This window comes from Xenopus laevis, chromosome 7L, assembly GCF_017654675.1.
Source record: "Xenopus laevis strain J_2021 chromosome 7L, Xenopus_laevis_v10.1, whole genome shotgun sequence".
NCBI lineage: Eukaryota > Metazoa > Chordata > Amphibia > Anura > Pipidae > Xenopus > Xenopus laevis.
Genome location: NC_054383.1, coordinates 107407671 through 107432038, shown reverse-complemented (window position 1 = coordinate 107432038; position 24368 = coordinate 107407671). Strand labels below are relative to the sequence as shown.

General features: G+C 39.7%; 1 protein-coding gene and 1 long non-coding RNA gene across 4 annotated transcripts in view; one reads left to right on the top strand and one right to left on the bottom strand.

Moving 5' to 3' along the window:
- ttc34.L (tetratricopeptide repeat domain 34 L homeolog) overlaps positions 1-24368 on the bottom strand; it is a 56300-nt gene that overhangs the window by 26329 nt on the left and 5603 nt on the right. For all 3 annotated transcript variants that reach the window (XM_018226164.2, XM_018226163.2, XM_018226162.2), the window contains 3 exons: positions 22394-22619; positions 12503-12695; positions 6023-6189 (listed from right to left, as the gene is read on the bottom strand). In XM_018226164.2, coding sequence (XP_018081653.1) covers positions 6023-6189; positions 12503-12695; positions 22394-22619 — 586 coding nt within the window. The remainder of the gene's footprint in view (positions 1-6022; positions 6190-12502; positions 12696-22393; positions 22620-24368) is intronic.
- LOC108696632 lies at positions 15028-22519 on the top strand. Its single transcript, XR_001932303.2, has 3 exons — positions 15028-15067; positions 16460-16577; positions 22433-22519. It is a non-coding gene; the product is annotated as an uncharacterized LOC108696632 (long non-coding RNA).

The following is a 24368-nucleotide window of genomic DNA, read 5'->3' as shown; positions in this document are numbered from 1 at the left end:
ATTTAATAGAAGAAGTTCACAGCACACCTTATTTACAAATAGCAATATATATAATACACATTCAGTACAGTAAAGGAAATGTGAAAAATGTTTAAAAAAACTACCACTTACGTCACTATTGTAAGAAACTGTAAATGGCCTCTGAGGAAGTAGAGGGTTAGCTTAATCCTGGTTTCGGAGATCCAGGGAGTCCTTGTATAACTGGGTTGCTTCCTCTGCATAGACTAACTTGGGCGAGGCTGCGCAAGGGTTTTCCCAAAAGCAGGGGCACATTCCTAGGGATGATTGACAAGTCCCTGAACCACTCAGATGGGGCTACACTAGGCTATCAGGACAATTTGGCTCATCAGCCAATCACCTTCACTGCCTGAAGTCGAGCCAAAACCCACACGTCCTTGCAGCAAAGTACCATAAAACAGCAGGAGGTAATAAACCTGCACTGAGCCTGTAATATCTAACCCCCCTTAAAACACACAAAAGAAATATAAATTGTCACAATGAACAACTTCATGCATTCTGAGGCAAAACGGATACTATTTACAATGAATTTATTTGCAGCAGTGACAATGTTTTAGCCTATTTCTATATACCCATAAAATGACAATCATTAGGCTATCATTAAATTGGCGCTAGCAACTGTTGTCCTGAATGCACCTTAATGAATACTTATTGTTGAAGATGTTCTAGAATAAACAACTCTAATTGTGTTTTCTCTCTCAGCAAGTCGAAAATATTCTAGATTAAACATCTCTAATTGTGTTTTTTTTCCTCTGTGTCTCAGTGTTATAGGACTTTAATTTCAATTACCATTTGCAGAGAAGATAATTTGGTTTGGTTTTGTTCTTAAGGACACAGGAATTCATAAAGCAACAACCTCAACTTTCCAGGCATTCTTCTGGAAAATATCTATGGGGGTTATGTAATAAAAGGTACTAAGTTTGCCCAGGAGCAGTAACCCATAGACACCAATCAGCAGGTAGCATTTACTGGTCACCTGTTTAAAAGCAATCATCTTATTGATTGCTACGAGTTGCTGCTCTTCTTGATGTTTATTAAATATGGGGGTATGTATGTTAAGGAAATGTGGCATAGGGACATGCATTAATATGAAAACTGGAGAAAAATGCACACAATTTGGTGGCAGATTTATTAAAATTCAGAAAAGCTGTGAAAAAAATGAAATCTGAATTTTAAAGAATTGAAACTTTTTTCAAAGCTTTCAACACTTTTCAACTGAAAATAATCAGAATATTCAAATTAAAAACTTAAGCAGCCAAAGGATGAAGAGTTTCTATGAAAGTCAAAAGGGAGAGTATTTTCTAGGGATGCACCGAAACCAGGATTCGGTTCAGGATTCTGCCTTTTTCAGCAGGGTTCGGATTCAGCCGAATCCTTCTGCCCGGCCGATCTGAATTATAATTTGCATATGCAAATTAGGGGTGGGGAGGGAAATCGCTTGACTTTTCGTCACAAAACAAGGAAGTACATTTTTTTCCCCTTCCCACCCTTAATTTGCATATGCAAATTAAGGTTCCGTATTCGGCCGAATCTTTCACAAAGGATAAACAAAAAATAGTGGATTCGGTGCATCCCTAGTATTTTCATCATGATAAGATATGATACTTATAAATTAAGAAAATTCAAGGAACAATGAATTTTCGTTGCAGTCAAGTTTTTGTCCATGATTGGACACAATTGTGTTTTTCTGATTTTTTTTCATAAATATGCAAGCGACGAGACAAAAACTTGAATTAAAAAAACTGTTTATTGGTGAATATTATGTTGAATTAAATGGATACTTATGGTTCACAAGATCCAATGTCATCTCAGTGACAGGGGATGAAAGTCACAGATTTTGTAATAATCCCCTTTTCCAGTTAACAGATGGAGCAGGGATCAGTAGTACATATTGTTCAAACACAGCGAACATGGCACCCTATTATTTTCATTGCGAAAAGGGGCGTGGCTGCTTGTGCCAAATGCTTTAATTATGACTGATCCAGCTGAAGGCTGACTCTCAAATAACTAGGACCAATATGTCTTCTACTTATAGAACTGATATTGGAAGGCCTAAAGAATTAAGTAGAAAATTCATATACTCACATACCCTTAGGGGTAACTAAATAGAGTGCTCTATAGTATGTTGTTTGTGGGTTCAATTCTAATTGGATAAAACCACATGCCTGTTTCATGAAGGTTTTTAAATCTTTTCCTATAATATGTCCATTTTCCTCTGACTAGAGTTTAAACAGAGCAAAATGCTCTTCCATAATTAAATATTTCTAATCTTTGTTTTCGGTATTATGAAAAATGGCTTTTAAACAACATATATTAGCCGGGCATAGAAGAAATATCAAAGCTGCCATTAGGACACATAAATGGAAGAGTGAGCTGCCAGAGAAAAAGAGGATAAAGCAGATGGAATGTACTAACAAGATGAAGAATCGCTAGTACACTCCATTAGGAGTTCTTGTTCTAAAAGAAGCCAAAAACACTTATGCATAAGGGCTTGATAATTTTCCTTTGCTTTTATCCTACTTATGTTAAGTTGTCTGAGCATATAAATGGGCTTCTCTATCAACTATTTAAGCATGAAATAAAAGCATTTTCTCTTACAGAGTCTATTGAAAGGGAGCTTGGGTTGCTTTGTGACATATATGGACAAACCTAGTTACAATGGCAACACTTTCTTTCATTATGAAGCCACTGATGTCCTAAAGGCCTAGATTATATGTGGTTTTCATATATAAAAACTTTTTCCATTCCTTTTCTGGTGTGAGTTGGGCAAAACAATAGGGCACGTGTACATCCGCAAGTCTAGTGAGCAAAGTGTAATTTTTGAGCAAAAATGCCATGTTTTTTTCCCCACAATGCAGTATTTACCCCCGAAATCGGGTGTAGTTGTTGTTGTTGTGATGAGGGGCGATGCTCTTGATGCAAATGAACTCCATCTGATTTGACATTTAAGCAACTGCTCATATGCTTAGCTGCTAATTGGGTGCTGACACGTCAAATATTTTCGAAGTCTGTCTTTATAGCCTCATGTTTCAGAAAGAGTATGATTCCCCTATCTCTTGATAGAGAGATCAGTAGCTCCTTCCATCAGATATGAATGCACCCATTCCGATTAGAAGAAAGAAGCTCCATTTAAATGTTTGGAAAGAGTTTTCTTAACTGTGAAGTTGTGGAATTCCCTCAGTTATACTGACGGATACATAAGATAGCTTCAAAATGGGATTGAATGGCTTGTTAACAAATACAGGTATAGGATCCCTTATCCGGAAACCCGATATCCAGAAAGCTCTGAATTACGGAATAGACCCCAGTTTGTCGAAATAATCCAAATTTTTAAAAATGATTTCCTTTTTATCTGTAATAATAAAACAGTACTTGATCCCAACTAAGATATAATTAATCCTTATTGGAAGCAAAACCAGCTTATTGGGTTTGTTTAATGTTTAAATGAATTTCTAGTAGACTTAAGGCATGAAGACCCAAATTACAGAAAGATCCATTATCCAGAAAACCCCAGGTCCCGAGCATTCTGGATAACAGGTCCCATACCTGTACATGTTTATTAAGAATAGTACAAGTTGATCTTATCCGATCCAGTCCAATTGCCATCTTTGAGTCAGGAAGGAATTTTTCCCCCTCGGAGGCAAATTGTAGAGGCTTTACATGGGATTTTTGCCTTCCTCTGGATTAACTAGCAGTTAGGAAGGTTTTAGATAGACACAAAAGGTTGAACTTGATGGTCACATGCCTTTTTTAAACCAACTCACTATGTTAAAAACAAAACAAAACAATTCCTTTCAAAACCTGCGAAATTGGTTATTAAATGTAAACAGTTGTAGAACACATGCTACTCATTTTAAACACTAAGAAAGTAAGAGGCTTTGAACACAATGGAGAGACTCTGACAATGATTCATGACTTTGCTGACTTCCTTGCTGAAGCTGGTGCCCATTTTTCTGCATCAGAAGTTTGCGTGAGAAAGTCCCATTAAATGGGGGTTCCCATTGAACATGCCTGTTTACTTTGAGCATGGTATTGTTTTTTACTCCCATAGATCACTGCCCTGAGTGAAGGAAATTTGGATGGCGGCCACAATGTACAACTAATATTTAAGATGAAGGTGACAATGTAAAGATATGGGGTAACGTAAAAAGGTGCTATGTTTGCTACTGGCTTAGTAACCAACATCAACCCATTGGTAGTGCAACTTGCCAAATAACAAGAATTGCAGTTTAAAGGGCACCAGTCACCCCCAAACTGCTTTCCCCATCAGAGGTGCAGTCTAATGGGTAGGCTCGGATTTGTGGAGAGGCCACTAAGGCCTGGGCCTAGGGCGGCAGGATCTTGGGGGCAGCAGCGGGCCTAGGGGCGCCAGCTATGTAAATCCAGCCCTGCTAATAGGGACTGTACTTTGATTGGGCGAAAGAACTGGAAATGTCCCCTGCGAGTGCTGGGTCACCTACAATGGGAAGGAGCTCCAGTGTAGGCCGGACAAATTACAGAGTGTGCATGCGCATTACAAGCAAAGCTGTGGCACAAATGCTAAGTGCCATCAATAGCCACCCATACCGGGAGCTCTCTCTTAGTGTGGGTGGTCTAGTTACATAGTTACATAGTTAAATTGGGTTGAAAAAAGACAGTCCATCAAGTTCAACCCCTCCAAATGAAAACCCAGCATCCATACATACACCCATGTCTACTTTTAATTAAATTCTATATACCCATACCTATACTAACTATAGAGTTTAGTATCACAATAGCCTTTGATATTATGTCTGTCCAAGAAATCATCCAAGCCATTCTTAAAGGCATTAACTGAATCAGCCATCACATCATCACCCGGCAGTGCATTCCACAACCTCACTGTCCTGACTGTGAAGAACCCCCTACGTTGCTTCAAATGAAAGTTCTTTTCTTCTAGTCTAAAGGGGTGGCCTCTGGTACGGTGATCCACTTTATGGGTAAAAAGGTCCCCTGCTAGTGAATGCAGGGGGCCTTTTTTTTAAAAGGGGTTGGTCACCTTTGAGTTAACTTTTATTATGATGTCGAAAGGGATATTCTGCAATTTGCAGTTGCAGAGACAATTTGCAATTGGTTTTCATTTTTTTTATTTGTGTTTTTTGAGTTGATTCGTTTTTTTATTCAGCAGCTCTCTAGTTTGCAGTTTCAACAGTCTGGTTGCTAGGGTCCAAATTACACTAGCAACCATGCATTGATTTGAATAAGAGACTGAAATATGGAAAGGAGAGACCTGAATAGAAAGATCAGTAATAAGTAGCAATGACAATACATTTGCAGCTTTATAGAGCATTTGTTTTTAGATGGGGTCAGTGACCCTCATTTGAAAGTTGGGCAGAGACACAAAAAAAGGCAAAAAATTAAGAAACAAATTTAAAAAATAAATGAAGACCAATTAAAAAGTTGCATAGAAATGGACATTCTTTAACATACTAAAAGTTAACTTAAAGGTGTCCCCACCCTTTTAAAGCCTTAAGGGTATATTTATCAAAGAGTGAAGTTAGAGATCACCACAGTGAAAAACCGCCTCTCTCCATTCATTTGTATGGGATTTTTAAAAGAGTATTTATTAAATGCTGAACTTTCACTATCACCCTTTGATAAATACGCCTTTAAAAATCCCATAGCAATGAATGGAGAGAGGCGGTTTTTCACTCTGTGGACTGTGGAGATCTCTAACTTCACTCTTTGATAAATCTACCCCCATATCTCCAGTTGGGGAAAACAATTTGAGGGTGACAGGTGTCCTTTAACACTGCTGGATCTGCCATTTCTCTGGTTCATGAATTAGATACCCTTTAGGGATGGACTAAAGAAACCCTAATTACTCATAGTTCAAGGCCTTACAACCTGTTTGCCACCAATTGGTAGTCTGCTATGGAATACTTGCACCCAAGCAAATAATGAAAATGTCATTACATTACCTTCTAATTAAAATATACATTGCAACGTTATGCTAGCAATAAGGAAATTAAATTAAAAAAAATACCTTCTGCTGGTTTAGAGTCATATGCATGAATCCTTTTCCACTAAGGGCCTCTGCATTGTAAGGCTCATCCTTAAGGACCGCATTAAAATCAAAAATCGCTGTTTTTTTCTGCCCCAGCTGCCCGTAGCATCTGGCTCTGGCAAGCAGTGAATCTTTGGCATGGCCTCCTAACAGGAAAAAAAAAACAATTACACTCGATTGGGATCACTGATTATTTTGCTTAATGTCAATGACGCCCATGCGAATAAAATGTGCTTTTAAAAAATGTCATACAGACCCAGTAACTTTGTAACATACTTTCTAGGCCACCTGCATGAAATGGGGAAATAACGGGCGCCTTCACTGTCAAGATAGTTATTTGTGAATCCTAAAGACTATTTTATCATTGTTTTTTCAAATGCGAACGCCATCAGGGGAACAGGAAAAAACGACAGCTTATAGTGACAAATGCTTTCTTGGAATTAAATACCTCACTGCTATTTAAGTTAGAATTTAACAGGAGGTTACATCGCTTGGTATCCAGATGTGCCGTTGAATCTCTTTTAAAGGGATACTCACCCAAAAAGCAAATGGTGCGGCGGCTGCTGCTGCTGTTTGTTTTAATGAAAGCATTGTACAATGTCAAGCAAAGATTTTGTAAAAAAATGATTCCAAGTGTATGGTTATATCCTGGGTTATATGGAGCAAAGTTCCCTCTTCTCAAAACACATTCCAGATGTAGGAGCGTAAAGGATTTGTCAACATTTAGGTCCTTTGGTCCCCTGGGCATAAATTAGTCAACTCAGGGTCGGACTGGGGGGCATGGGGCCCACCGGGGCTTCTGCCTCAGGGCCCCCCTCCGGACCCTGGGTGCTGCTGCTTCAGGTGTGCAAATAAACTTCTGCAAGGGTTTTCCCTGCTTGATCGTGCCTGGTGTGCCATTGCCTTTTTTCCTTGACCATTGCTGCTGCTTCAGGACCTCCCTTCGGCAACTCCACCACCGTGCGCATGTGCATAACACGTCTGCACGCACTTGCGCATCAGCATGCGTTAGCACACGGCGATGTGTGCGCTCACACTTCTTTTATGCCACAAGCTTTTGGACGCGGGAGGAAGAAAGTCAGGGTGCAGATCTGGGCTGGCAGGGCCCACTAGTGCCGGGGGCCCACCAGGATTTTTTTCTGGTGTCCCGCCGGCCCATTCCGACCCTGAGTCAATTAGATTGGGTCCTCAGTTATAGAAGATAACTTGTTTCCTTTTTCTGTTTGAAAGTACATTGTTCTATTTTATAAAAGGGGAAGATCCCATTTGCTCAGTCTCTTTTGGTCTGCACACTTGCTGGGAAAGTACTGCATAGGGCCTGGAACAAAGGAAGATTCCAGAATAAGTGAAGTAAGTGCAAGGGTAGTTATGTTATAGTCACTCTAGGAGTGAAAGTCAGGATCAGGAGTTATTTAGAGAGCAACCAGAGGCTCTGACGAGGAGACCAGGAGAGTCAGTACCCTGCGGTGACAAGGCCACCAGCTTAGGGACTCAAGTGGTCAGGCTCCAGGATAAAGAGATCCTTGGAGCATGTGACCTCTGTGAAATTTGTCTTCCGGGGGGATTGTTTACCAAAGGCAGGCAATACTACCTCTGGGGTGCTGTGAACACTGGATGATTACCAGTGGGAAGCACATTATTTGTGTGACTACAAACAGCTCCCATCAAAGAGAGACTGTAAAGAGATCCATATTCTGCATGTGATTTAAAGTTACAGTGTACTGCAATAAACCTTTCAACTTCATCCCTGTATGTGAGTGGAGGATCAGGAATCCTGATCTCATGCAGTAGCAGAAGAGGGCTACACAGATATGTATAATGATAATTTTTAAGGTATTATCAGTAACTGAGAACAAAATTAAGTGGTAGAGCAGTTTTGGTGCCATGAGCACAAAAATGTGATAAATGTGGAGGAGGAAGTCAAAATTGTTTTATCTCCCCATTAATCATAAGGGGAGAACGAACCCAATGTCACCATTGCAATGACATGACATTTCCAGCATGTCAATAAGGATACAGGTATGGGACGTGTTATGCAGAATCTGCGGACCTGGGACTTTCTGAATAAGGGGTCTTTCTGTAATTATCATACCTTGAATGGGTTGTTCACCTTTGAGTTAACTTTTAGGGGCAGATTTACTAAGGTTCGAATGAATTTTCGAAGTACAAAAAGTTTGAATTTCAAAGTAATTTTTTGGATACTTCGACCATCGAATAGGATACTATGATTCTGAATCGTTCCAACATTCGACCATTCGATAATCGAAGTACTGTCTCTTTAAAAAAACTTTGACTTCAATACTTCGCCAAATTAAACCTGCCGAATAGCTATGTTAGCCTATGGGCACCTTCTACAAACTTTTTCTAAGTCTTTACACATCGAATAAAAATCATTTGATCATACGCTAAAATCGTTTGAATCGTTCGATTCGAACGATTAAATTGTTTGATCAAACGATTTTTATTCGACCGTAGGATTGCCAAATTCGGTGAAAAAACTTCAAATTCTATTTTCGCATTCAAAGTTTTTCAATTTCTAAGTTTTTTGTTCTTCGAAATTCGACCCTTGATAAATCTGCCCCCTAGTATGATGTAGGAAGTGATATTCTGAGACAATTTGCAATTGGTTTTAATTTTCTATTATTTGTGGTTTTTCAGTTATTTAGCATTTTTTTCAGTAGCTCTTCAGTTTGCAGTGTCAGCAATCTGGATGCTAGTAATAAAAAGTAGCAATAACAATAAATGTGTAGCCTTAGAGAGGATTTGTTTTCAGAGGGGGTCAGTGAAAAATGTTTTTGAAAGCTTGACAGAGTCAGGAGAAGACGTAAAATAATTCATAAGCTATAAAAAATAAATAATAAAGACCATTTGAAAAGTTGCTTAGAATTGGCCATTCTGTAACATACTAAAAGTTAACCTGAAGGTGAACCACCCCTTTAAGTTTATTAAAAATAATGTAAACCCTGTATGATTGTTTTGCCTCTAATAAGGATCCATTATATGTTAAATTTGATCATCTACAAGGTACTGTTTTATTATTAGAGAGAAAATGGTAATCATTTGTAAAAATGTAATTATTTGATTAAAATGGAGTCTGTGGGAGATGGCATTCCCCTAATTCAGAATAATAGGTTTTCGGATAACGGATCCCATACCTGTACTTTTATTACCTTGTATTTGATAAAACAGTTCTTCTAATAAAAAAGTGGCCCAATTTCCCTGAAAGTTCCCAATGACAAAGTCTCTGTCTGCGTGTCCTAGCTGCACATTATTGCCAAAAGTATCCAGATGCATTTTGGGCCAAAAGTGTCCAGACAATCCATCATAAAGTACATGACTTCAGTTGGAACACTCACTGCTGAGTCCCACATTGTCTCTACAAGTAATATCAGGATTACTGATTAGAAGCAGTTGTTTTTTATTGTTATGCATCTGCACACATGTCTAACATCTCCATGTGCAATGCCAAGAGGCTGGAGAGTGGTAAAGCATTCCGAGGTATACTCCATATATTGTATCTTATGTGACATGTGTAGAGAATTTCAGTTATGTTGGACTGAGAAATCCAAGGCATAAAGACATTTTTGTATATGGGGGGGGGGAGTTTTTGATTTCTTCTTTTGATGAAATGAGAATTCTACCCAAGCTCGCACATGATGCTCAAGTGTCAAACCACAATATATAAAAACAATATCTTTTCTCTGTTGATCAGAATTTTTTTAATGGGATAAAAGCATTTCTGTACTCTGAGAACTCTTCTGAATGATCTTCTGTAAGTATATATTATATATATATCTTTTGGTTCCATGTTATTTGCTACAGCAGTTGTTATCACATATCTTTTTATTACTGTTTGAAGAAGTGTTTAAGAAGTATTGCAAATATTAAGGAATAAAGCATTTATTCTGAAAGATGAAGGAAAGGTAGAATCACTCGGGGGGAGAACTCCACAGTGATTCTAGTTGCTTGCCTCCTACCTCGGGTCGGCACCAGTCTGGAGTATTTTACCTTAGCTGCCATTGTGCTCTGTGTCACAGACGTCTCCCCTATTTAAGATGGGTGTATGCGCAGTACAGAACTTCTACATTGCCCAGTGCGATTGATGCCTGGGACATGGAACAAAATAGCAGTACTCTCATTTTCCCCAGGCTTGTACACCTGAGAATCAACCTGAGGTAAGCAAATAGAGTCAATGGGAGGGAAGCCTAACAACTTTTTATTTACCATAAACAAAGGAGAGATTCACTTGCAAGAATAGCTTTAACATTAGTCTGGAAAGTCATGAACCAAGGAAAAGCTATGCTACCCAAAGCAAAAAGTTTCTTGGTATTTTCTAAGAATGCCACCCAATGTTTAGCTGCTTCCCTTCCATCAGCATAAATAGATATTACTGGGCCCCACAGCGAATTCTTTTTTAGGCCCCTGGAATGTCTATACGTTGACCTGTTTTGCCAATATTTATTGAAATTCCATACGAATTAGGGCCTCTAGGGGCCCCTATACCTCCTGGGCTCCCATGCCGTTGCAGGGCCTGCTTCCTCTGTAGTTATGCCCCTGTTCTGTTCCCTTTCCTCCCATTATAGATTTTGCTGATGCATTCCTTGAAAGAGGGGATTTCCAAACCTGCCCAATTTTTGGCTACATATAGGTTGGGCAGCCCGTTGGAAGCTTAGTAAGTTGCCAACTTGGTCTGTGTACTGTATATCCAACTTTAGAATCAGTTTGAAGCTGGCTGTGGACTAGTGGAGTAGTAGCAGTGCTTAACGCAATGCAGAACCTACAGCTGATGCACCTGATAGGGATCTGCTGTGACCCAGACATGCGGTTGAGTGAGTTCTGTCTATTTCAGTCAAGTGACACCCTACTATGGTTATTAGATGTACCTGGTCATTTAATTAGCTTCCAAGTAATTCTGAAGGTTTTATTGTGCTGCCAAATTTTAATTTCAAAATTTTGTGCAGTTTCATGGCCAAAATATCAAACACTTCTCTTCCAAAGGAAAGCATTAGTGTCCTAATTCTTGTGTACAATATGCACAATAAGGGAACGTGTGTACAATAAGGATAAACCTGTTTTTGATGGGAAAATTAAGTCAGGAAGGTATTTTAAAGGAAGGGGATGCTTTAAGCAGAACAACATCTATGAAAGTGAAGATAAATTATAATAACTATCCAGATCCTGAGTTAATAAAAGTGCATTAAAGAAACACAGAATAAAAAGGACGACGTCAAAGGAAAAGCTCTAGAATTAATGGCTGCCCCTCCAGCATCCCTACTGCTGCTTATTATAACACCAAATTTTCCTCAGTACCCCTATTACTAATGTACATCAGTAGTAGAACATACAGTATATTATAGCTTATCGTGCTATGGTTGTACACATGACAACAGAGGGTGCCAGACCTTTGTCATTGAACTAAAGCCTACATTATTCTGAGAATATTAAGAGAATAAGCCAACATTCAGGTCTTTATTAAGCCTAAAAGCCCTGCACAACCATTATGCAACCTGCTCAGTCATATGGAAGATATCACTTATGTTTCTATTCAGGCCTCTCCTATTCATATTCCAGTCTCTTATTCAAATCAGTGCATGGTTGCTAGGGTATTTTAGACCCTTGCAACCAGATTGCTGAAATTACAAACTGGAGAGCTGCTGAATACAAAGCTAAATAATAAAAAAAATTAAAACCAATTGCAAATGGTCTCAGAATATCACTTTCTACATACTTAAAGTTAATTTAAAAGTGAATAACCCCTTTAAATAACATGCTGTTATGAGAAGCTACCATTAATGCAATAAACTAGTCACTTATCACTCTTTTAGGGTCCAAAACTATTGTCAAAAATGCCCCCTATGGATAATTATAGATCTATCCCACTGTATTTATGCAATAAAATGTATTTTCTGAAGGCAGAGCAGGGTGCAAAATGCAAAAACACAGACACAAGCCACCATGTTTTTTTTGCACTTTTGTTCCTGACCTACTGTTAGTGGCTGTGGGCAGTGCTGTATTCATGAGGAGTAGGCCGAGACACAAGTTAGGGAGTGCCAGTGGGTGCTGGGCGAAATGGAGCCCTGTACTGACTGCTTGTCCTATGGCAGACAGTAACTTAAGCACAAGGGTGCCTTGTATCCACAGCACTGCACTCTCCACCTTATGTTGGATTTTTAACCTGGGATGAAGTGAAAAGTGCAGCAAAACAATGCTTTTAAAACTAGCATTAACGCGTGAGACTTTGCACCCCTTAATGCTCCAGCACGTGTTGAATGTCTTCTTAAATAGCCCCTTATATAATGTAATCTTCTTGCCTTTAACCAGCAAAAGTAGATGTAATATCTGTTATCTTTGAACACTGAACTGCAAGTGACAGGTTTGTATAACTATCGATAAAGAGAACTAAATGTTTGGAAAAGTAGCTTTCTCTGCATAGTTTTACAGAAATAGTAAAGGCTTTACCTGATGCAATGATAGCAAATGAGAGGTAGGCGATTGCCTCCTTAATGTACGTATCCCCTTGCTGGCTTCGTAGAATCGAAATCGATTTTGCGTGGCAGTGGTTCTGCATCAATTTGCGGTCTTCTTCTTTAAAGATATCCATAATTGGAAGAAGGCAGGATGTATCTCCTATTTGTATGACTTTCTTTATTAGCTGAGGCAAAAGTGACAAAGATAAATTAACTTTCATGTGCTTATTGATAGTATACTGTACATATATTACATTTTCCATCTTTTTGGATTTACATGTATGTCATACGAGGACAGAACAGGCAGTCTGTGCCGCCTTCAAGGTCCTATCCAGCATCTTCCATGTCTGTAGTCTCATCTATACCCTAAAATGCTACCCAATGGGAAGACAGTGTCAGCAGCACCTATTTTCATTAACACTAATATTTTCTCTTTATAGAAGATAACATTTACTCAACTGTAGATATTGGTTTAAGGTGATAAAGCCTCATATATTGTAATTTACCTAGACTATGTAATTGGCAAAAGGCCTTCATTTTCTTTAGTATCAGCAGAAAAAGTATCCCACAGTCCCTTCCATATATTCAATTTCCTATTATATACTGAATAAAGTACCCCCTCTTGTAAAGTATAAGGATATTATAAGTTACCGAGGAGTTTCATGACCATATAAAAACACGAGGCTGAAGGCCGAGTGTTTTTTATACAGGTCATGGAACTCCTCGGTAACTTATAATATCCTTATACTTTACAAGAGGGGGTACATTATTTATTATAATATACACGTTTCAGTGAGTCATGTGACAGAAATGACATCAGAACTCACTGCTTATAACTGATGACATCAGAACTCACTGTTTATAAGGATATCATTTACAAGATATTCGTGGCTTTTGTGTATTATATGAAAATATTGCATTTGATTCTGATCATGTAGAATGGAGTTTTTAATTTACAAGGAGCAGAGCTGGCAGGCACAAGGGAGACCTGTATTTAATGCTTGTCATATGCAGGAAAATGGTAAATGGTACATTAGCACCTTGAATACCCTGGCACCCATGTCACCCGTAGGCAGCGTCACATACAGGGAGAGGTGCAAATCTCCATTGTGGAAATGTACGGGGTTACACTTGGGTGCTGAATATGAATGTCTGGAGTTTAAGGTGCAAAGTACAAAAATCTGGGAGCTTTGTATCTGAATTTTGCACTTTGCTCCTCCATTAGTAAAGAAATGTTAAAATGCAATGAGGGGTACCGGTATGGGATCTGTTATCTAGAAACCCATTATCCAGAAAGCTCTGAAATATGGGAAGTCCATCCCCCAGTGACTGCATTTTATCCAAATAATCAAAATTTTCAATTTTTCTTACGTACCTTGTACTTGATCCAAACTATATCCTTATTGGAGACAAAACAGTTCTATTGGGCTTGTTTAATGTCTAAATGATTTTTGGACAGATTTAAGGTACGAAGATCTAAATTAGGGAAAGACCCCTTATCCAGAAAACCCCAGGTCCTGAAAATTCTGGATAACAGGTCCCATACCTGTACACCTATGTTTTCCTGGAATATCGTACAATGTTACAAGGAAAATTGCCTTATGGAAATAATATGCATCTGTTGTGTTCAGGGAATTAAATGGATAGTTTACAGAATATGAATTTCTGTTTGTTGCGTTTGCACTCAAGTATGAATATAATACAAGTATTGTTCACGATATTAAGACCAATGATTGGCTGCGGTAGATAAACCTTGTCTCACACCAATGAGAAATACGGACAGCTGCGCCTTTATAACAACTATATGTATGGTAACTGCACAGTGGGGGCCATAAATGTCTACTATAAAACCACTGCTATTTTTCTAAAAGGGGGAAAGCATTTTTACGAGACAAAATAAAAATCTCTGTAGGAAATTGCAGTTATTTGGTCAGTCATTTATATTTCAGATGAGCAAGTGGAACTATGAAATTTGTATCTACGTATATATGAGTGTAGGGGCCCCTACGGGTTAATCTGCCCTGCAGCTTTAAGGCCCCCACCTTTTTCTTAGAGTGATCTGCCAGGAGAGAATGACACTCCCCTGCTACACTGCTATATAGTGTGTGTAGGGAGTGGCCACTTCGTCTTTGGCCTGTGGATGGTGATCCAGCTGGGTGTGCTCAGGAGAGCCTGGGTACAGCTAGGCCCAGAAAGGCCCATGTGCTTTGGAGAAGAAGTCGGGGACCAGGTAACCCCGTGAATGAGGAATAGTTACACTAGGGCAGACTTGTCATAGTCTCTCTAGGAGAGAAAGGCAGAGAGGTGAGAGAGAAAGAGCAGCTGAAGCTCCAACAAGGATTTGCAGAAAGGGAGTAGCTTCCCAGAGGCTCTGTGTGTTGCCTCCAGTCAGGGACCTCAGTGAAAAGGGACTGTAGGGTAGAAGCTGCTTTCCTGACAACTTCCAGGAGTGAATGCGTGCGAATACTGCAAATGCCTAATGGAGACCTTTTCTCTGTAAGAAATGCCTAATGCCTGCAGCTCTGTGCGAGATATGTGCTATTGCCTCAGCTCCTGCGTGAGTACTAAACCTGTGGTCACTTGCCTTGTGCATAGTTAAATAAACCGTTTCTGTTTTACTGCAAAAACCTCCTGGCGCCCATCTTTTGTTGTATGCACAGTAGCCTGGGGGATGTAGTTGCACTACACCATAGAGGGAACAATTCCACATGGCGAAGGCCCTGACCCTGTTGTGTAAGTCGCAGTGTAACCCATGCTTCTACTGCTAGCTGGACAGTTTAACTATTTGTGTGCTATGCAGCCCAAATAGGTGTTACATGAGCAATCACAAAGCTGAAAAGGAATGCTAGCTAAAAAGGTCTCCTTAAAGGAAAACTATACCCCCCAAACAATGTAGGTCTCTAGAAAAAGATATTGCATAAAACAGCTCATATGTAAAACCCTGCTTCATGTAAATAAACCATTTTCATAATAATATACTTTTCTAGTAGTATGTGCCATTGGGTAATCATAAATAGAAAATTGCCATTTTAAAAAATAAGGCCCGCCCCCTGGGATCGTAGGATTCACTGTACACCCAAACATACCAACAAACCATACATGTTAGGTCACATGAGCCAATTAACAGACAGAGTTTATTTCGTCAAGTGATGTAACGTTTCGGGGGCGTGCCCCTTCATCAGACATGCAGAATCACTCTCAATCAGTGTTTAAAAACCCATAGTGATTTACATAATTAATACAATGAACCAAAATATAAGTGAATAATTAATAACTAAGCAAATGCATTGTGAACAGTATTTTAAAAAACGAGAATACATAGTGAACAGTTTTTTTAAAAAAACTTTAAGACATTTGCAAGAGCTTAATAAAAAAGCTATGCTTTTTTATTAAGCTTTTTTTTTATTAAACTTTAAGACATTGCAAGAGCTTAATAAAAAAGCTTCATAAAAACTTCTAACTTTTTATGAAGCTTTTTTATTAAGCTCTTGCAATGTCTTAAAGTTTTTTTAAAAAAACTTCACTATATATTCTCGTTTTTTAAAATACTGTTCACAATGCATTTGCTTAGTTATTAATTATTCACTTATATTTTGGTTCATTGTATTAATTATGTAAATCACTATGGGTTATTAAACACTGATTGAGAGTGATTCTGCATGTCTGATGAAGGGGCACGCCCCCGAAACGTTACATCACTTGACGAAATAAACGTGCAGGGGAGATCCCCGCTATACTAGCCTGCGGTGTTTGGCAAATTTTTGTGCAGATATTGTTGGGAGAGGTGCCGACCCCTCCAGCCAGCACTAGGCAACTATTGTCAGGAGAGACCTAGGGGAAATTAGGAAATCTTTTTTGCTGGCTGGAGCACCTGGGCCATCTATTTTATTTGGTGAGTTTATCAACTTGCGAGGTTTGATGCTTATACATGTGTTTTTTTTATCTACAGATACATGCCAACCAGGGTTGGACTGGGCAGGCTCAGACCCTCTGCTCTCCCACCTGAGACTAATGGCGCTCCCCCTGGCCTCCCTTGATTGTGGCCGCAAAGGAAAGTAAAAGTAAAGGTGAGTGGGGGGGCATGGAAGGATGTGGCGTGAGGAGTAGCTGAATGGGGGGGGGCAGGCTTGTGTGTACGTGAACCCTGAGATAGCATCCCAGGTTGGCCCCCAGACCCACGGTCTGACTTTGATGCAACTAGTGATGTTGACAAAAAGTTGACCGACACCTGACCATAACTCACCCTCAAGATGGAATTATTTATACCTGTACTCAACCCGCCCATTTGTGATGTCAAAAGAGGGGGCATGACCATACAGATGTGAGTATATATACCCATAAAGTGGATCCACCGTACCAGAGGCCACCCCTTTAGACTAGAAGAAAAGAACTTTCATTTGAAGCAACGTAGGGGGTTCTTCACAGTCAGGACAGTGAGGTTGTGGAATGCACTGTCGGGTGATGTTGTGATGCTGATTCAGTTAATGCCTTTAAGAATGACTTGGATGATTTTTTGGACAGACATAATATCAAAGGCTATTGTGATACTAAACTCTATAGTTAGTATAGATATGGGTATATAGAATTTAATTAAAAGTAGGGAGGGGTGTGTGTATGGATGCTGGGTTTTCATTTGGAGGGGTTGGACTTGATGGACTTTGTCTTTTTTCAACCCAATTTAACTATGTAACTATGTAACTGGAAGGCAGCTGGAGGAGAAGAAGCAGCACATATTGTGTGCTTTAAGGGCCATACATCCGTCAAAAATATACCATTATCCCAATTTCAAAAATTTTCAGGAAATCTTATGAAATTTTACAGCAAAGTTCATATCAAACTACATTTTTTTTCCTACAGGGTTTCCTTCTCCTTTAATTTACTCAGCAACTTCCAAACCAATTATTTTCCCCCGATAATTTCTCAGATAAAGACTCGCAGACACTTAGAAAGAGAAGGCCGCAGTTGACATTTTATTAGCCTTAATATTAATTAACATGTATGACATCATAGATTTGTAACAGAACCGTTTGTATAACAAACATTTACCTAACACTCAACCCTTACTCCAGAGGGAATTTAACCTAATCCCCATGTGACACCTGAATCTTGCCTCCTTTCTAGTGATGGGCGAATTTGCGCCGTTTCGCTTTGCCGAAAAATTTGCGAAATTCGCGAAACGGCAAAAAAATTGTGAAATGCGAATTTTTTCGGGCGAATTTTCACTGGCATTTCGTGAATTTATTCGCTGGCGGCGAATCGCGGCGAATTCACGCCTGGCGAATAAATTCGCCCATCACTACTCCTTTCTCCCATTCCTAAACCAAGGCTGACAACCTTCTCATCAGGACCCCAAGCTGCCTGTCAACTACCCCCAGGAGCTCAATATAATGGTAACCTCTGCCAACTTCCATGACAAACCCAGCCCCCACCCCCTTATAGGGAGGGATGGTGGTACATTGCAAGCTGCTGCTCCCAACTGTCTGGAACCAACAGCAAATGTGGCATTCCCACCTAGCACCAGGAAAAAGTGGGGGGAGGGGCAGGCTGCCCTCCTAACTCCCATCATGCCCTGCTTCGCTGTGCTCATTGAGTACACAGATGGACAGAGTAATGTGTCATACAATTATACAGAAGTGCAGGGAGCACATTTTGATGCAATTAATGCAAAAGCGGTTGCATGTGGAAATGATTGCGTGGACCGAAACCGCAGGCATACATGTGCCCTACTGTAAATACATATATAGTGTATATAATTTTGTAGTTTGCAGTTAGTTCATTCTTACACACAAAAATAAAAAAAATCCTTCTACCATTTTGTTATACACAGACCTTCTCTTATAGCTAGAAAGCTACTCCCATATTACAAAAAACATCCAGGTACCCAGTCACTAGAAAGACTTTTTCCTGAAATGAGGACTTGGCTCCTATAGGGATCCCTCAAATAAAAAGTTGTACTATCTAATCTATTTCCTACGAACACCAAGGTACCCTGGTGGGTCCCGGGCTGGACTGGGTCCCCAAGTGCCATAGTCCAACACTGCCTAATAAGCCCAGAGATATGGGATATGACCTTACATCTTGTGCACAGTTCTGGTATCTCTCCTGTGCCATGTCACATTGTCTACATCAGTGATCCCCAACCAGTAGCTCGTGAGTAACATGTTGCACTCTAACCCCTTGGATGTTGTTCTCAGCAGGTGCTTAATTTTGAATTCCACGCTTAAAAGCTTTTTAATTGCATAAAAAAACGAAGTATAGTGCCAAGTAGAGCCTCTTGTAGGCTGCCAGTCCACATACAGGCTACTAAATAGCCAATCACAGCCCTTATTTGGCACCCCAAAGGACTTTTTCATGCTGATGTTGCTTCCCAACTCTTTTTACATTTGAATGTGTCTCACAAGTAAAAAAGGTTGGGGACCCCTGGTCTACATCATGCCATGCAATAAATGTGCCACAAGAGGGCTTTGATTGATTGAGTAGAAGGCTCAATCTGCACTGGAATACATTAAACTAAAGAAAAACTCAAATACCTGTTGCAAAACAGCCCCAAACTTTTATCCTGCTGGACCTGGTTTAGAATGAGTACAAGTTTTTCTTTTTTTGCAATGTATAAAGAATAATATACAGTATGTATACAGTATGTATCTGCCCAGTTTCTTCCAGCTTCCTATTGTAAAACTGATCAGCGCATATGGTGGATCTGTTTTACAGCAGATAACTTGCAAAGAATAAGAGAGTAAATATTAAACTATTTGTACTATGTGTGTGGAAAACCATAGAAGCATTAGTCAGGGAATGTTAGATGGAGATTTGTCTCAGATAGATGAAGTGTATGTAATAAAACTCTCACTTCCATATCATATTACACTGGCGCCACCTAGTGCTTTACTTGTATTTACACATCCCTTGGAACATTGTTATAAATAAGAGAGGCATAATGACAGTTCAGTCCTGCCCCACTAAATTAAACTGATACAAGGAGATTATACAGGCAGGCTCACAAACAATTAATTGAGTTTTTGCTGATGTTTGTTGCATGTCATAGACACTTGCATGCATTCACCAGGAGGCCAGAGAGAAAATGGAAAGTGCTATATGCCCTTAAATGGGTAGTTCACCTTTAAGTTACATTTTAGTATGTTGTATAATAACCAGTTCTTAGCAACGTTTTACTTGCTCTTCATTTTATAGTTTTTTTTTGTTAGTTGCCTTCTTTTCACGATTCTGCCAGGCTTTCAAATGGCTATAAACGATTGCTCTGTGAGGCTACAATGTTATTGTTACTTTTCATTTCTTATCTTTGTGTTCAGGCCCTCTCCTATTCATATTCCAGTCTCTCATTTAAACCACTGCCTGGTCGCTGGATAATTTAGCCCCTGGCATCCAGATAGCTGCTGAAATTCCAAAATGGAGAGGTGCTGTACAAATAGCTAGATCATTTTCATTGATCTTCATTTTTTATTATTTATCGTTTTTGAATTGTCTTAGAATATCAGTCTACTAATGGTTAATTTAAAGGTGAATAACCCCTGGAATCATATTGTCCATCAGGACCACAACTAGGGATAGGCATGTGCCTCAGAACAATTTTTGGAGGCGCATCAGTGCACTGTGTTGGCAGAACAGGGTTGTATTTAGCAACAACATGGACGGATACTGTATGTCCATAGATCCTCCATGTACAGTAAGATTTATACAAGAATCATAAACAATTATATTAACACCTGCCTTTTGGACTGATGAATATGGTGGACCTTGACAGCTTTAATAGGTTTGAATAGGTTTCTCTTTTAAATAGAGATTAGCTAGAGGTTTGGGGCTGCCAACAGAGGGTCCAAAACAGAAAAAAATAATTTTTAATTTGTCTGGGGGCAAATACCTGGCAAATTATATTCAACTTTGACTGACTGTTTTTTTCCTCCACTGAGATACAAGGGGCAAGCCATATTGTTCATGAACATTAAGGGGCCCATTTACTTAGCTCGAGTGAAGGAATAGAGGAAAAAAACGTTGAATTTCGAATGTTTTTTTGGCTACTTCGACCATTGAATGGGCTACTTTGACCTTTGACTTCGATTTGAAGTACTGTCAATACTTCGACCCCTAGTTCGCCACCTAAAACCTACCGAGGCCAATGTTAGCCTATGGGGAAGGTCCCAATAGGCTTCCTAACAATTTTCTGATCGAAGGAAAATCCTTCATTCAATGGATTAAAATTCCTCCAATCGTTCGATTCGAAGGATTTAATCGGTCGATCGAACGATTATTCCTTCGATTGTAGGAATAGCGCTAAATCCTTCGACTTCGATATTCGAAGTCGAAGGATTTCAATTCGGCAGTCGAATATCGGCCATAAGTAAATTTGCCCCTAGATGTAAATCATCTTTGCCTAGAAAGCAATGTTTGTGTTACAGTGCCACCTGCTGTATCTGAATACTAAATGCAAAGATACTTGTTGAGAATATTTTTGTTGTCCATTTGAGAAGTAGCCATTGAATTTGTTATATATCAGCCTTAGTTTTTCCTACAGTCAGTATATAAGGATTGCTATATATCAGCCTTAATCTTACAGTCAGTATATAGGCATAAGGCATTGTTATATAATAGTCTTACAGTCAGTAAATAGGCATTGTTTTATATCAGTCTTAGTCTTACAGTCAGTATGTAGGCATTGTTATATGTTCTTTAATCCATGTCAACATTTGCAGCAGGTAACAGTATTTCCTGAAACCACCAAATCACACATATTATATCTGCTGATTAATGAAAGTGATATTGAATCTGTGAATAACAAAGGGCAAATTATCTGTGCTTATTCTTCTGCTTCTAGATGTTGATGAGTTTCATCGGTTTAATGTATTATAGATAATAAATAAATAGCGATGTTCCTCACATGAGGACAATGCTAGAATGCTGCTACCTGAAAACAACTAAAGGCCTGGAAGTCCAGGTCATGCTGTAGGAAGGTCATTTACAACCCAGGATGGAGACTTTTATGCAGGCCCTGGACCTATGTAGGTAGGCTGTAGTCAGGGCCGGATTTACACATCAGGCGGCCCTAGGCCCGATGTCATTCGTCGCCCCCTGTCCCCTCCCTTTTATATGCTTACATTTTCATCATCGACACCAAAGCAATGGGGTTTGGCGCACAGGAAATTTAAACAACTATCGTATCTCCTGCGCATCCCCAGTGTTTTTAAACCAATGTGCGTTTGGTTGGGCAGCATGCTGCCTCCTAAAATTCTGCCACCCTAGGCCCAGGCATTTGGTGGCCTCTCCACAAATCCGGGCCCCGCTGTGGTCACAGTGAAGGAGAAAATTAATGAAATTCTTACATGTCAAACAACAAAATACGCGCTTGTGGTTCTACCAGCAGTGGAGCCTCTGTGATGCTGGCCTGGCTGTAAAAACAGCCAGGCCTGTGTAGTTGTGACATTTCTTTGTCATGTAATTTAACATATGTTAAGATGACCATATATGAGAAGATCTACTGTGAGAAAATGAGTGGATCGTAGCCTAAATTGAGTGGATCCAGTCTGGCCAACCACCTGATTTAGGCTGATCCCTATGGGGAATTAATTAAAAGAGAGAAAATGAGCTTTCTCCTGTTGATGCCTTTGTCAGGTTTACAGATAAGGAAACTTCATTATACAAGGATTTTAACTGTCAAGGATAATTTGATAGTAAAAAGGTATTCTGCATAATTGAACTGACAAATATGTATACGAAGGGAATAATATCATAATTAAAACAAACATGGCCAAGACACATTATAATAATTTTCTGTAGCAGTGTCATGTAAAATATTAGTCAATGATTTGAATATAGAACAAATATTTAAAGCACAGTATTGCCAACTACCGGTTAAAGCAATAAGGAATACCTGATTGCCATCATAAATAAAGCCTTTCTTGAACTGTAGGAGGGCGAGCCTGGCAAGGATGGGAGATCTCTGGGAACTGCTACTGAGGGCAAGAGATAACATCTTGTGTGCTTCCTCCGTCCGATCCATCTGGTATAAAGCATCCGTGCACAGGATCCGAGATACATCGTCAGACGGATCAAGCAACATGAGAAGTGTGGCCAGCTGATGAACCCCTGGAACATCACTATGAAGAAAATGGTTACATTATGGTAATATGTATACACTGATTTCTTTACTACTTGAGTTAAATAACTATTTATGCTTTTATAATGATCAATTAAGCTGTGAAAATGTTTCCAGTGTTTATTGATGTCATTTGACCCATTTTATATGTGTGTATTACAAAGAAATAATGTAAGCCCTACTTTCATATATAGAAAAACAGTATTACAGAACTCTTGTCATGGCCTTCTGATTTCTAATTTCCTTATATTTTACCACAGTGAGTACATTATTACCTAGACCAGGTGTCCCCAATCCCAATTGTGAACCACATTAAAATGTAAAAAGAGTTGGGGAGCAACACAAGCATGCAAAAAGCTCATAGGGAATACCAGTTAAGGGCATTGATTTGGTAGCACCATGTGGACTGAGAGGCAGCAGAAGGCTCTGTTTGGCAGTGCACATGATCTTTGTGTAACGTAAAGGAAAACTATACCCCTGAAACAATGTAGGTCTCTATAAAAATATATTGCATAAAACAGCTCATATGTAAAACCCTGCTTCATGTAAATAAACCATTTTCATAATAATATACTGTTTTTTAGTAGTATGTGCCATTGGGTATTCATAAAAAGAAAATTGCCATTTTAAAAAAAATGCCCCCTGGGATCGTATGATTCACGGTGCATACAAACACACCAAACTAACTATACTTGTTAGGTCACATGAGCCAATTATCAGACAGAGTTCTGTCTTTTGCTTCCACACTTCTTCCTGTTACAGTTAGAGCTGAAGTATTTCTAGTCAGCTGATCTCTGAGGCAGCACACAGACCATCACAAAATGGTGGTTCAAGCAAAGAGATGTAAAAGGGCAATAATTACTTAAATATATATTCCAGTTTGGTAAGATTCTTTAATAGGCCACTTAATTTGATATAAACTGCTTGATATGTTGCTCAAGTATAGTTTAGGGGGTATAGTTTTCCTTTAAGAACTTGCCTACAAGGCAGGAATTTAAAAATGAACACTGCTTTGAGGCCTCTGGGAGCAACATTAAAGGAGAAGGAAATACCCTTGGCGCAAAAACCCTCCCCCCTCCCCTGTGTTGTCCCCCACCCCTCCTCCCCCTGGCCTACCTCTCCCGCCGGCCAAATGCCCCTAACTTGTTACTCACCCCTCTGCGCAGGTCCTGTCCACGGAGCTCACAGGCTCCATCTTCTCCCAAGCGGTCTTCTTCCTGCTTTGATCTGCGTTTTTGGCGCATGCGCAGTAGGAGCATTTACCGGTACGGATCTACTGCGCATGCGCCAAAAGTCACGAATTTTTCCGATTTCACTTTGTGACATTCGGCGCATGCGCAGTAGATCCGTACCGGTAAATGCTCCTACTGCGCATGCGCCAGAAGATGCCGACCAAAGCAGGAAGAAGACCCCTTGGGAGAAGATGGGGTCTGTGAGCTCCGTGGACAGGACCTGCGCAGAGAGGTGAGTAACAAGTTAGGGGCATTTGCCCGGGGGACAGGTAGGCCAGGGTGGAGGAGGGAGGGGGGGCAACACATGGGAGGGGGGAGGGATTTTTGCGACCAGGGGGTTTCCTTCTCCTTTAAATGGGTCGCTGAGCAACATGTTGCTCATGGGCCACTGGTTGGGGATCACTACCCTAGACAATGAGTAAATGCCTGTGTATGTGAAATGGAACCATCATTTTGCGTTTCACTTTGGAACTACCCAAACCTATAGAGAGTTTTTGAAAACTATGTGCAAACACATT